The sequence below is a fragment of the Ruditapes philippinarum genome, unplaced genomic scaffold (genome assembly GCF_026571515.1).
Source record: "Ruditapes philippinarum isolate M1 unplaced genomic scaffold, ASM2657151v2 ctg199_1_1_1_1, whole genome shotgun sequence".
NCBI lineage: Eukaryota > Metazoa > Mollusca > Bivalvia > Venerida > Veneridae > Ruditapes > Ruditapes philippinarum.
The window spans coordinates 166,710-180,646 of NW_026859993.1; the positions used below are offsets into that span (position 1 = coordinate 166,710).

The window sequence follows — 13,937 nt, forward strand, 5'->3', positions numbered from 1 at the left end:
TTCCATGAATCACAGTCTTGTTAATAACATTTAAAATTAGGTTATAATTAAATCAAGAATTTTATAACTCAATCTGTGATTTGCAACATTTTCAAAGACAGGTACATATAGCCATGCTGTTCATACTATGATTCTGTCTTTTGTCTGTTAGTAATCAGAATAATAAAGACTTCATTAATTTACTCTGTACTTCATGTTTATATTAAAAAAATACGAATACACGTGTTTTATAAACATGATTCTAAATTACCCAGTGCTAATCAAGAAAAGTAGAGGAAAATAGAATTTAAATGGACTTTTAGGTATTCTTTAGGAATTCTTTTGTTCTCTATCACTATGTTAAAATAATAATGACAAAAGTGTGATTTGTTTTGAAGTTTATTATTTATCTCTTATGAATATTACATTCACACAAAAAAAAAATGATTTGAAAAATGTTAAACGACATAGGTTTAACTTTATAGGTTATATGTATCATAAACGTCCCATACAAAATGCGATTATTGATTATAATACAAGATCCAGGCAGTGTTCAATGACTGCATGAAACCCGACTCAAAATGCATTTTTTAAAATTTCCACCATTGTTTATTTAGTAGTGAGCCATTGGTTATGATATGATATTCACCGGAAGAATTGTCAACTGACTGAGGCGATAGCTACCCGCAGTGATTATGTTTAACCATGCGTTCGCTCAACTACAGTTTAGACCAATGAGATTTCAGATATATTTAGATCATATGATAATGGTCAATATTTGTTACAACACTTGACTATAAATAAAACCATATTCGGTTAAAGACATATTTGAAATGAATAGTTTTTACGAGATAGATGGCATTAAAAAGCTTATTGAACACATTCGAAAAGATGCTAAAATATTCATTCATTGACCGTTCTGTTGTTTTACGACGTTGCCATTCCCAGAAAAATGATCATATTCATCACTGTCAAAAATATACATGTAAACAGGGCGATCCAGTCAACCATATAACTTATTTGTTTCCATGTTATGGGATCGTCTTTTCTCTCTTGTTTATTTTTCAGCTCGCCAGAACAGTCCTTTGTTTTACATTTAGATGCGTTTTCTTGCATTACAGTAGTACCGGTACCTTTAAATTTGATTTCACTTCTTTGTTTGACTTCTTCGGTTTCGTCTGGATGAGTCTTTCTGCCAGTACAGGTTAAAAACCGATATATAGACTTCAGCCAATTTGGTACACTATTGTTATCGTCTTTATTATATAGTCGCATGTTTATGATGGTGACAAAAACTATCAGGGCGCTGATAAGCAAATCAATCATCAACTTGTAGGAAATGAGCGGTACCGGCTGTGAAGTTTGGGGCAGTAAATCATTGACAATGGTCATGTAAACAGCAATTGCGAGAAGTGTCGTAATGCAGTACCCTATACGTTCGCCCGATTCTGGAACAAGAAGAAACACGAGAACATTTAATAAGCTTAGTATTAATATAGGCATTATTATGTTAACCACTGCAAAAACTGCATCCCTTTTCAACTGTATAGTGAATGTTATTTCAGACTCATTTCCAGATCCTAATATCACCGTTTTAACTTCTGATGCAGTTATATCCCATAAGGCATGAGGAGAGTATACATTTAACATAACGTTCGGAAATCCAGCTTGAAGATTCACTTCATTACTCTTGTAACCGAGAGAAGTAAAGCTAGTGTCACAACTCTGAATATCAAATGGAAATTTCTGAGCGTTAACGCTACATGTGCTTTCAATGAGACCCGCTGGCATCCACTCCATTTCACCCTCTTCATTAACACGGATTCTGTCAGAAGATTTGCCTATTGTTGATCCTTTTGAGGAAGGACTTGACAAAGTCAGTTCTGGTACCCATACGTCATCGTAGGACACAGTTATTTGCTCGATACCGCCATTAATACTTTTGTCCCAAAGTAACTTTTCGTCCATCCATATAAACTGCAATGCAGCTACAAAGGAAAACTTTTCATCGACTTCGTCGAATTCCCTAATTGACTTTATATACATAAAAATTGTAACATCTATAGCCGAGTTTTGGTCCGTTATTGGTCGGACATTTTTGTTATAACCAGTGAATAATGACGTATGAAGATTCTCCATTTCCGTGATTGTTGCTGCATTCATAACTCCTATTATAAAATACAAAGTTATCAAATATCTATGTACACCAAACACTGTTATCTCTCCTCTAAATTCCATTTTTGTAAAATTCATCTGAAAAAAGTCGTAAACAAAATTTACAATTTAAATATCCCTTTGTTATTTTTACAAAGACCCATATAAACTGAAAAGATCAGATAAGGTGTTTTTTACAATATATGTCAGGGTCACTTATTCATAATAAGACATTACACAGATTTCGATGAATGGTTTAACGCTCCGATACAATGATGCGTATCAGTTTACAAATATAGAGTCAAAAATGAGCTCAAACTTATAATTGATTTAGATCGAAAGTATCAAAATGTATATGAAAAGCGAGAATCTTTAAAGTCTACCATAGAATAGGTATTTATAGAAGTTTATAAACATGTGTATTGCATTTTTCTGTTTATGTACACGTACTACTGTAAATATCATTCTCTTAAAAAGAATTATATAAATTTCTTCCATTCACGGGAATTTTCGATTTTATATGATACTATAAATCATTTTCGGTTCTTCTTTCGAAAAGGTATTATATCTGATACATAATCTTTGGAAAATGAACCGTGAATAAAACAAGTTAAATATTCTTGTCTTTCCCGACACAGGATAGTAAATTGAGGTTTTAAATTAGAGAAATATTAAGTTTCAACCGTCAGTAATGAAGATGTTTAACTTTGATACATCACTACCGCATCAGCTTATTAATGATAAACATATTTCCCTTGTTGATAAACTTTTACACAGGGGTAAAGTTATCTCGAAAAAAAGTTTTACACAACGGTTGTCTTTCTTGCATGTATTGCTCAAAAGGTTTTCTTTACAAACTTTATTGTAAAACATAATTCCGTGGGGACCTGCGATGAAGTTTAAAGGGCACTCATGTTCCTTTCGAATAACATTTATGTCAGGTTTGGCAATACCCTTATTGTGTACTCATGACAGCCTAAATGATTTTATATTGCTACGAAAAATATTTTTGTTAAGCCTCTCTCCAGATAAACAGCAAGATGTTATAGTAGCATTAAAAACACTTCCCGATATAATGATGATAGTTTTACTTAATAGATAAAACTGACTTTGATTACAAATATTTTCCCAATGAACCCAACTGAATAAAACTATTTTTTACTAAATTTTGGATTGAATTTCAAAATTCAATAGCGATTTGAAACCACTTCTGCGACAAGAGGTAAGCAAGATTTTAAAGAAATGTTATGTAAACACTTTGTAAGATCTTAAGTCATGGTAATTTGTCTGCTGTATTTTATTTAATAATATCATTACCCTACTCTTTAAGGCATACTGCATGCTTAAATGTTTAACCCCTTTACAGTTCGACGCAACGCTTTCTTCTTTGGTTACATCTGATGGACTAACTGTTATTACCATATCCCCAGCATTCACAACCATATAATAAAATTGGTTTTACAAGTTTGTCAAACAAATCTATTTGCATATACAAAGGTAATTGAAGATTTTGTTATTTTTAATTAAACAATACATGGCTTTTATTGCTTGGTTAGCTATATAAGTCTTTGCTTTTAAGAAACTACCACTTCTACTAAATAATACTCCTAGGTATTTGAATTCCTCGACAACTTCTAGATTTTCATTACCATATGTAAAACTATACTGCGTTCGCTTACCTTTTGAAAATACAAGAACTTTTGTTGTAGATCTATTCACTGTTAATTTCCATTTGTCACAATAACTATTTATAGCAATTTGTAAATCGTTTGCTGACTCAGATAAAATAATAGGGTCGTCAGCATATAGAATAATAAACAGTTCACAAGGCCAAGTACTTCATCATTAAATGTAACACCTTCTATACTATAACTATTTGCAAAATAATCATGCAAATCATTCAAATAAAAGGAAAAGAGTAAAGGCGATAGATTTTTGCCTTGTCGAACACCACTGCAATGTTACATGGAAAGAAATCAGACTTTTCACCATTTGCACATACGCAAGTTTTCGCCTTATTGTAAATACTTTTGACAACATTTAAAAATTTACAACTTATATTATTCTTATTAGATCTAGGCTTTATCAACAGTCTTGACCTATAATGGCATCAATTGCACTTTTTAGGTCTATAAAAACACAAAACAACTTTTTCTTAGAATTGTGAAGTAGATCAATTAACATTTTTAAAAACAGTTGAAAAACCTTTTTGAAAACCAGCTTGATATTGATTTAATACATCATGTTTATCAGCAAGATTTTGTTATCGTATACATGTATTTACAACAGAGATAAATAGTTTTCCGAAACAACTCAGCAGTGTGATCGGTCGATAGTTACTAGGCTCACTAGCATCACCCTGATTTTTATATATTGGATTTATAACACCAACTTTCCAGGAATCAGGTATTACACCATAGTTAAAAATAATGTTAAAAAGTCTGTTATAAATATGTTTCATAACGAGGAAGGAGTGTCTAATATGTTCATTTAAGGTAAAACACCCCTTATGGGCACTATAAGGAATGGTAAAATTGACAACATAGGACAGTTATATGCCTAAAATGTCACATGTATGCAAAATTTAAACAAATTTTCCCGTGTGGTTTATGAGTTATGGACATTTTTCTGAACTAAAACTTTGCCATTAGAAGGGATTTTTTCAGAAATGAGGAAACTCTAAATAATCTATAATATCATCATTATGAAAAATGTTTTCCTATTGCAAATTGTTCAGAAACAAATAATGACATTTAGGTAACAAATTAAACAAGCAAAATGACTGTTTTTAAACGAAATGTTTTTAATATGTATAAAAATGTAACCCTACCCCACCCAATTTTAACACTTATTTGACCATTTCCCTATGTAAAAAGCCTTATTTAAAATATCCCTAAAATTTTCCAAAATGAGGGGCTATTTTTCAAAGTTTGCTTAAATTTTCTTAAATGTATATTGGTTGGTCTTGCAAAATATAAAATACTTTTACCGTGTAGTTTTTATTTGATTAATTTTTGAAAATATCTGGTATCATATTTGCTATTAAATTTGGCATTATTTAGTAAATAAATATCTACAATAATTATATAATTAAAATGAAACACTTTTTTCATCCATTAGGGATCTGAGAGATTGATAAAAAATGTTAAAAAGAAAAAAAAAGAAAAAAATATTGCCCCTTCTGGGGTTTGAACCCACGCCCGGCCCCTCAGTTTCAATACACTTTACAGTGATTCTAGCCTATTTGAATACTCTTCAAAGTGGAGATAGTGCATTAGGGGTGTATTACCTTAAAACATTATCTAAACCGCATGCTTTATTGTTCTTAAGTAATTTTAGTGCAAACTCAATCTCTTGCAAAGATATTTCTTTATTTAACATGTCATCATTGATATCATGTAAATTAGAGATATCGTTGTCAGGGGGTGTATAGTTGTCATTACTACAACTATTAATATTTTTGAAAAACATTATACAGATCGTTTAGTTCAGAATTAACAACGTTTTTCTTTCCATTATTTAGGATCTTCCAGTACTCTCTAGGACTTGACTTTTGCAGACTTCGAGTGTTTTAACATTTGTCGTTTTAAATCACCAAAATAGAAATTAGAAATGACTTATATACTGATTGCAGATCATATCACTATTTAAGTTTTTGTATTTTAGCGGCAGTAAATATGGCATGAACAAAGTAAATAAATGCTTCGTTCAATGCATTACCTTTGTAATAATTCCAGTTAAATACAATGTTAAAAATCATACCGATCCTTACTTAATCCATTTATAAAAAATTTGCGAATAATACTAATTTAATGTATTAATTTCTAAGCAATCGCCCCGTATATGCTTGCAACTACCTTGTATAAACAAATGGTATATACATCTGCGCAAAGACCATTGAGAAGACAAACATGTCCTTCTAGTTCTTTAATCTAAGACATTGCAATGCCGACAAATATGACCATGTTCATTACTGACAAAAACAAGAATGTAAACAAAGCAATCCAGTCAACCATGTAACTTATCTTCTTCCACGTTATGGGGTCGTTTTCTTCATCTATTTTTCTCAGCTCATCAACACTTCCCTTTCTCTTATATTTAGCTGTGTTGTCCTCATTTGTCTTACTTTTAGTCGAGCCAATCGCGCTTTTTGGTTTTTCCTCAGTGGTTTTGTCTGGGTGAATTCTGCTTCGGGTGCATGCCATAAACCGGTAAACTGACTTGAGCCACCCAGGAACTATAACGTTGTCGTCTCTACTGTACAGACGCATGTTCACGATGGTGACAAAAACTATCAATGCGCTTACAATCAAGTCTATCATTAACTTGTAGGAAATAAGTGGTACCGGTCGTGAAGTTTGGGGCAGTAAATCATTGACAATTGTCATGTACACGGCAATAGCAAGAAGTGTCGTAATACAGTATCCAATACGTTCTCCAGATTCTGGCACGAGAAGAAATACAAGAACATTTAATAAGCTTAGAATCAATATTGGGCATCATGATGTTTATCACAGCAAAAGTTGCGTCCCTTTTCAAATTCATTGTGAACGTTATTTCAGATTCATTACCGGATCCTAATATAACCGTTTTAGCTTCTGATCCAGTAACATCCCATAACGAGTTAGGAATATATACCTCAAAACTGATGTTTGGAAATCCGGCTTGAAGATTCACCTCATGGCTTTTGTAACCTAGGGACGTAAAACTTGTGTCGCAACTTTGAGTGTCGAACGGAAATTTTTTAGCGTTTACACTACATGTGCTTTCTATGAGACCCCCTGGTATCCAGTTCATTTCTCCACCATCAGTAATACGGATTCTATCAGATGATTTCCCAATTACTGACCCTTTTGAAGAGGGACTTGATAATGTCATTTCCGGTACCCATACATCATCGTAGGACACTGAAATCTCTTCGATACCGCCATTGGAATTTTTGTCCCAACGTAACTTTTCATCTGTCCATATAAGTGTCAACGCTGCAACAAAAGAAAACTTTTCATCCACTTCGTCGAATTCTCGGATTGACTTTATATACATATACACTTTTACGTCTATAGTCAAGCTTTGATCAGTTATTGGTCGAACATTTTTGTTATAGCCAGTGAATAATGACGTATGTAGATTTTCCATCTCTGTGATTGTTGCGGCGTCTATAAGCTGTATTATTATCAAGAACCTTAAGGCTCGGAAAACAGAAATATATCCTTTAAACACCATTCTCTAAAATTAAGATTAACCGAATGAAACTGAATATCAAGCTTTAAATTTCTTTTGTTCTATCACAATAGTAGTACCAACATTGATAAAAGAGTTATATTTAAACTACAAAGAAACGTGTATTTTCTTTAATATGCAAATATAGTTTAAGTGCGGTTCAATAATTAGCACATGTAATGCATTGTTCGAAGTTGTGGTACGGTGTAACGTTTCATTTTAGATCTAACTTAACAAAAGGAAATATTCGTTTTAATACATAATTGCTTTAAAATCAACTGTACATATTCAATAGATCTGAAGAACAGGACATGGTTACATAATATGCCAAACTTATTTGCAAATGATATGAAAATTAGACTATATTTGCAGTACTAAGGTGGAGACACCCAACTGTAAAAGTAAATTATCAATTTTCTGAAAATGATTTGGTGTGTTTTATAAATTAACATCGTATTCGTTGCTGTTTCTTTTTTCTTTCTAAAATAGTTGGTTGGTCATCAGGTACAACAAAATAAGCATATAGTTGTGTTAGATACACGAGGCTGACACAAATAAATAATAATCTTCTTATAGTTACTTTTCTTATCCTTTTCATTAGTTCTTTTTCTTTTTAACGTTCACCATATATCCTTATTGTAGTCAATGGAAATATTAGGTAGCGCACGAGAGGCAATTCAAAATATTGTGTGTTTTTAATTTTTATAATATTTTAACCTCTAATGATTCGTTTAACAATTTATAAGTGAATCTATTCTTACACTTCATTTGAATATGTGAAGTACAACCTTAGCCTGGTTTATCACGGGGGAGGAAGTGTTACACGAAGGATGGAGTTCTTATGATATCTTGTTCAGGAGTTCTTGTGATCACTGTCACGGAGTTCGTCGGAAAACATCTTTATGTACTACAAAAACACTTGTCAAAAATGATTATTTTTAGCTTTCAAAAATGATTTTTAGGTGCTTAATTAAACTTTAATGATTAAGCTTGTCTTACATCTTGTATTATGTGTCAAAAACTAATTCACAGGTCATTTTTTAATCGCCTCTTGCTTCAAATCTGGAAGTTCTCAGTAAAAATTCCAAAGTATTTGCCAATCACAAGTATTGACTTGTTTATTTCTAGTCTCCATCCTTGCCATACATAAAATTTGACATAATAATAATGCAAAATTGCAAACATAAAGCACCGGCTAACAGATATATACCCGATTTGTCAAATGTCCCGGAGTTCTTGTGATAACTCTGAAGATGTCACTGTGTTCTTATGATAACTTTTGTTACTGCCAGTGTGTTTCTTGCGCTAAATCACGGCACGTTTTAAATAGTGTTTTTTATTATTGAATGAGATTGTAAATCATTGTGAAATGCAGTATGATCATCCTTTGCGCAAAAATAGGATATATAATTTGGGTTTGAGTGAATTTTAGTTCAAGAGTTATTATCTCTTACCCCCGTTTCTATTTCATTGTATTTTTTTGTTTGACGCAGATTTCGTAGACTATAAAAAGGATTTATGTACTGGTTTCCTAGCAGTTTCCGGCTCCTAGCAATATTCTGGCCCTAGCCTTTAGCATTTTCATCCAGGCATACAGACTATTTTTTCTCAGTTAAGCATCTTTGTTACTGCATCAATCAGAGAAACATAAATTTGGGAAGTTATATCTATTTGAAAACCCAGCTTAACATTGCTTATTGGTACTGAATTATATTTAAAATAAAAAAGGCCCAAAAAACTGCTATGAAATTTTAAATAAATGTGTGCAAAGGTGTTACATCTCAGGCCTTTATTCCATTAAAATGTGAAAGAAGAGAGCAACATCAAAACAAGGTAATGCTGGACATGTACCTAACTTTGTTCTGTCAATGTTTGCACTCTTTGGTAGACAGAATTTAATTAAAACCAAATATACGTAAATTTAAATTCTATCCCTGTATCATGAATACGAAATAAATGAGCAAAATTAATATCAAAAATGATTTATTCAAGTTCCACGTACAAAATATTCTATGAATTATAATGTACTACAAAAATAGTAATTTTGATATAAATTTGATATAAATTGTTCAACTGCGAGACGAATTATATATATATTGAATTTGTGTAAACGTCAATATTTAACTGGGTATCAATTGTTCAACAATAAAATTAAAATACCTAGTATGAAAAGTGAGGGTTTCTTACAAAGTATAAAACACATAATAAAACTTCTCTTTTCAATATTATTTATTTCAATCACTTTTAAATATCTAATGATTGCATCGTTCGAGTTCTTTTTAGATAAAGGGGTATGCTTAGGTACTGACTTTTTATATAAATTATGACATTACAGATAACCAAGAGTGTGTAAAATTGGAGTAAAGAAATACAGACAAAACAAAAATGCATTGAAAGAGCTCACCAACTTGGCATGATAAGAATATAAAAAATAAGTTCTGTTTTAAGAACTGATAATGATACTGATAAAACCACGGATCACCACAAACTAATTTATTTAATAATGTAGGAAATCGATATAAAAAAAATGTCTACCCCCGCAAACACCCATGTCCTGGCGTGATATTCAAAATGCTTCTTATTAATTAGATGCTGAATGGGTAAAAGTCAGCCGAATATTTCTGATATTTTAACACGGGGTTTTGTATTTAGAGGCTAAAGTTATTGGACAAAAGTTACTGTCCAGATTTATTTGCAGAGGAAACCCCGTGACTCCGACACGTGCATTATCATAGAAACAAATTGCATAAAAAATATAAACTAAACAGCAGATCATCTGCAATAAGACTCAAACTTACAGCGATAAGGGAAACGTTATTGAAAGTAACAAATCTATCGAAGCAAGACCAATGAATACACGGTAACACATCACATCATTTTAAAGCCAAACTACAGGAAGTGAAAAATAAGGTAGCTTTGAGATATCATATAATATTTACAAAAAATGCAAGTCTTACCGTGTAATCATTAATACTGAGTCTTGTTTATCAGAATACTTGTACTACACAATACTGTTGTCTTAGTTACGACTTTGCCATTACCAAAAATATTATCAAATTCACCTTTCTCATTTGTACATCAACTAACTAACAACACAAACTTCTTGCGCAGAAACTTTATACTTGGAAATAAATACATACTTAAACTCAATAACTTATAAGAAAACTACGGACACCATGAACGAGGAATTGCTAGATTATATATTTTTATACTTTATGAAAAATATAAGGGTTGAACTCGTAAAACATTCGAGAAATCAACAACTTTTTGACTTTTGGTAATTTCACATTTTATTCAATTTCTGTTAAAATATATGTACTATATACATGTATATACTGTGAGAAAAACATGCGCAATTGAACTCTCCGTTTTTTTCATTATATAGAGTTGGAATAATTGGATATAAAACGCACTGACTTTAATTGTTTGATATTTTAGGATTGTTACGCACATGTATTTGTTTAAGAGGTCATCTAATGGTTTCAAATTTCATTTTCCTTTTCTTCTACGTAATAGCACGTTTAGATATAATTTGCAATAAGTTTTAAGTAAATAATATTGTTATCTTCATTTGTTTGATAATGATTATGACACACGAGAAGTTTAAACTGTTAAAACCTTGGATCGATATACGATATCGTATGTCCCAGGTTAAAACACAACGTAGCATACTGTATACATTTGTATATTGATTGATTATTTCAATGATAGGTACGTATCGGTTATTGGCTGTATATGCTATGGAAATGCAGATCTACTTTTAATATAAAAAAAGATCACAGGTTTTCCCTTCTAGATGAGCTGATCCCAATAATTAAGTCGCGTTAAAATACTGAACGGACTTCTAAAAAAATAATCTGGTAGTTAATATGCCATTTTCGAGCTAAAAAGCAAAAAACCAACATGATTTCATTTAATATGATGGGACTATGATGGGACCAAAATAAACTTACATATTTTGGTCCAAGCTTGGAGTGGAGCTTGCAAATAAAATGCTTTGGTTATACAGAATAAATGCAGCAATTTAGGCCTATCGATTAGACAGCTAGAGGGCCTTTCTTATTTAAATTCTGTTCTATTTGAATGTAATATCACGTTTATCAGTTTATAATAAAACCATGAAGGAAGCTGGGACAGAAAGATACACGTTATCTTCTGTCCCATGGTGCATGTTGAGCAACTTATTTGCAAAAGTTAGCTCCCCTTTTTCATTTAACGCCATTAATAGATCTTTTGAAAACAAAGCGCCTTACACATGTGAAAGTGTCAAAGTGAAAAGAAAATACCTTTAGCTCTTGATACAGTGTAAGAAATAAATAAAGATGATAGTTATGTGTTGCGTTTCTTCTACTTGTAGATTACTAGTATTGAGATAATTTTTTTAATGATCTGATGATCAGGTTATAATTTTCCCGCAAAGGCAGAAACAACTGAGAAAGGAACCGATATAGGCTATAGTATAAATTATGATCAGATGATAGGGCTACAAAATATATTATAATCAATCATAGGGCATTATTAGGCAATCGTTTCCACAACTTACTATGCTTTTTGATTTCTTTAAACAAGGATTTATAGTTTGTATATAAAATACTAATTTTATGTAGATTTCTAAACAAAATTATTTTTTTATTATTCACGAATTTTAAAAGATTGTGAGCTTTGAATCCCAGTACCTATGTAATGAATAATTACAATGGATTTTTATGTGATATCGTCCATGTAACAAATAGGTCCCTGTTGTTTTATATAATCTTCAGTATAGTACGATGAATGTATGATATGGCAGGCAGTCAAGATTTACTGAAAGAAACAGTTTTCCAACTTCTATTACACAACCAAAACTTGGATAAGACCCTTTCTGAGGTATGTACACGTTTTTTTTATGTTGTCTTTTCATTGGGTGGGCTCCGGTAATATCGCAGTATTGAGAGTAAGTAATTAATGCTGATATTAAATCTAATTTAAGTAACAAGGTATACAAGAACGTCGTGATTAAAAGAAAATGGAGAGGTTGATATAAAGTGTTATTAAATTCACAATTACGATGACATTTTTACACAGTTTCTTATCAAAAGTGCAACTTAGTTCTAATTAAGAGCGCCTCTGCAACCTCAACAGGTAGTGCTTAATGTAAAAATGTGAAAAATGTATAAAAAAAAGGAGACTTTTGCGATATTATTTAACCCACAATAAAACCAGAAAGGATTATACTAAAACATTAAACACTCATTTGAAGCCAGATTTCAGTATTTTAATATCCAACTCACCGGAACATTTATGTTAATATAATGAGACAAGCAAGTTCCATCAATTAATGACTTGTTAGTCAAAATAATAAGACATAAAAAAGTTATTTACCATTCAATATTTATCATTGTGACATTTTATATTTTATATTCGCAAGGCTTTTTCAATGTAACATGGAAAATGAAAAAAAAAATCAGATTAATGAAGGATTAAGATAAAATAAGTAAAACATAGGTCTTATAATAAGGCCAGTGAGTGAGTGAGTGAGTACATTATTGTAAGGCATCCTATTGATAGCTGCTTATTTGAAATTTTGATAAGCATAATGTTTAAATCATATACTAATATTGATTATGCTATTATTATAAAATACATTAATAAAATTTCGTATCATCACATTAGACCTGCATGCATTATATACAAAAGGACCAGTTGGATTATATTCCTCTTAATACAACATTTTACACTAGTCTTGTATGGACAAAAAACCATTTCACAACATTCAACTGTCAATTACCGGTACCTATAACTTGAAAGGATTTCTTTTTTGAATTATATGTACTTGTGAATGTAAAGGTTCTTCATTATTCTTTGTTAAATGTTTTGCATGCATGTAAGCTCAAAAACATCACTATGTATTCTGATTAGATTGTACATGTATCTTTGGGATCATAATTCTAGCTCTTAATAACCTTCATGGTCATATCATGTTTCCTCCATTTTCTTTAAAGCTGGAAAGTTGGCCTTATGACATTATTAATAGTCTGCTGAAAAATATCACAATTTTTTCTTGGACAGGTATCATCATTTCGACAGGCATGCAAGGATGACAATGTTTTACTGACTGGTTTGGCAGGTGTGTAGTTATGTTCTCATTTAAAGACACGGATTAGATATTTTTATTAAAGGAAGGGCAAACATGAGTTTTATAACATTTAAATAAATGCTTTTAGAGCAGGTTAAAGGACAAAGATTAATTCTAAACTCCTGTAGCAACTAGTACTAAATAGGGGTGTCATGGTAATTAATAAAAGTTAAAACAATTCTTGGGCATAATGAGCCTTAATATTTAATGATATCAAATTAAACAATATTCAGAAGACATAATCAATAGACAGTGTTGTAAGATAGGCAGTAAGTGATTTACATGTTGTTGTATTTTTATTAATCCTGCATAAATCACTGTCAGCAGTATGAAAATCTCTCATACTATCCAACAATTGTATTAAAGGGGGAAGAAATAGCAAAATTGTGTATGCAAACAATCTACATTTATTATCTCATAAGTTTTTTCTCTTAAAGATAAGTACAACTCAATAAGTGTATCAAAAAAG

At 31.3% G+C, this 13,937-nt stretch overlaps 2 protein-coding genes and 1 pseudogene across 2 annotated transcripts in view; 1 reads left to right on the plus strand and 2 right to left on the minus strand.

Moving 5' to 3' along the window:
• Positions 1-906: 906 nt before the first annotated feature.
• Positions 907-2,217, minus strand: LOC132758548 (acetylcholine receptor subunit beta-like). Its single transcript, XM_060750224.1, has one exon. The coding sequence runs from the start codon at positions 2,215-2,217 to the stop codon at positions 907-909; it is 1,311 nt and encodes a 436-aa protein (XP_060606207.1).
• Positions 2,218-6,045: 3,828 nt separating this feature from the next.
• Positions 6,046-7,487, minus strand: LOC132758540 (acetylcholine receptor subunit beta-like; annotated as a pseudogene).
• Positions 7,488-11,572: 4,085 nt separating this feature from the next.
• Positions 11,573-13,937, plus strand: part of LOC132758549 (Fanconi anemia group A protein-like) — a 46,119-nt gene continuing 43,754 nt past the window's right edge. Inside the window, exons 1-3 of the mRNA XM_060750226.1 lie at positions 11,573-11,658; positions 12,114-12,219; positions 13,402-13,459. Coding sequence (XP_060606209.1) covers positions 12,127-12,219; positions 13,402-13,459 — 151 coding nt within the window. The 5' untranslated portion in view covers positions 11,573-11,658; positions 12,114-12,126. The remainder of the gene's footprint in view (positions 11,659-12,113; positions 12,220-13,401; positions 13,460-13,937) is intronic.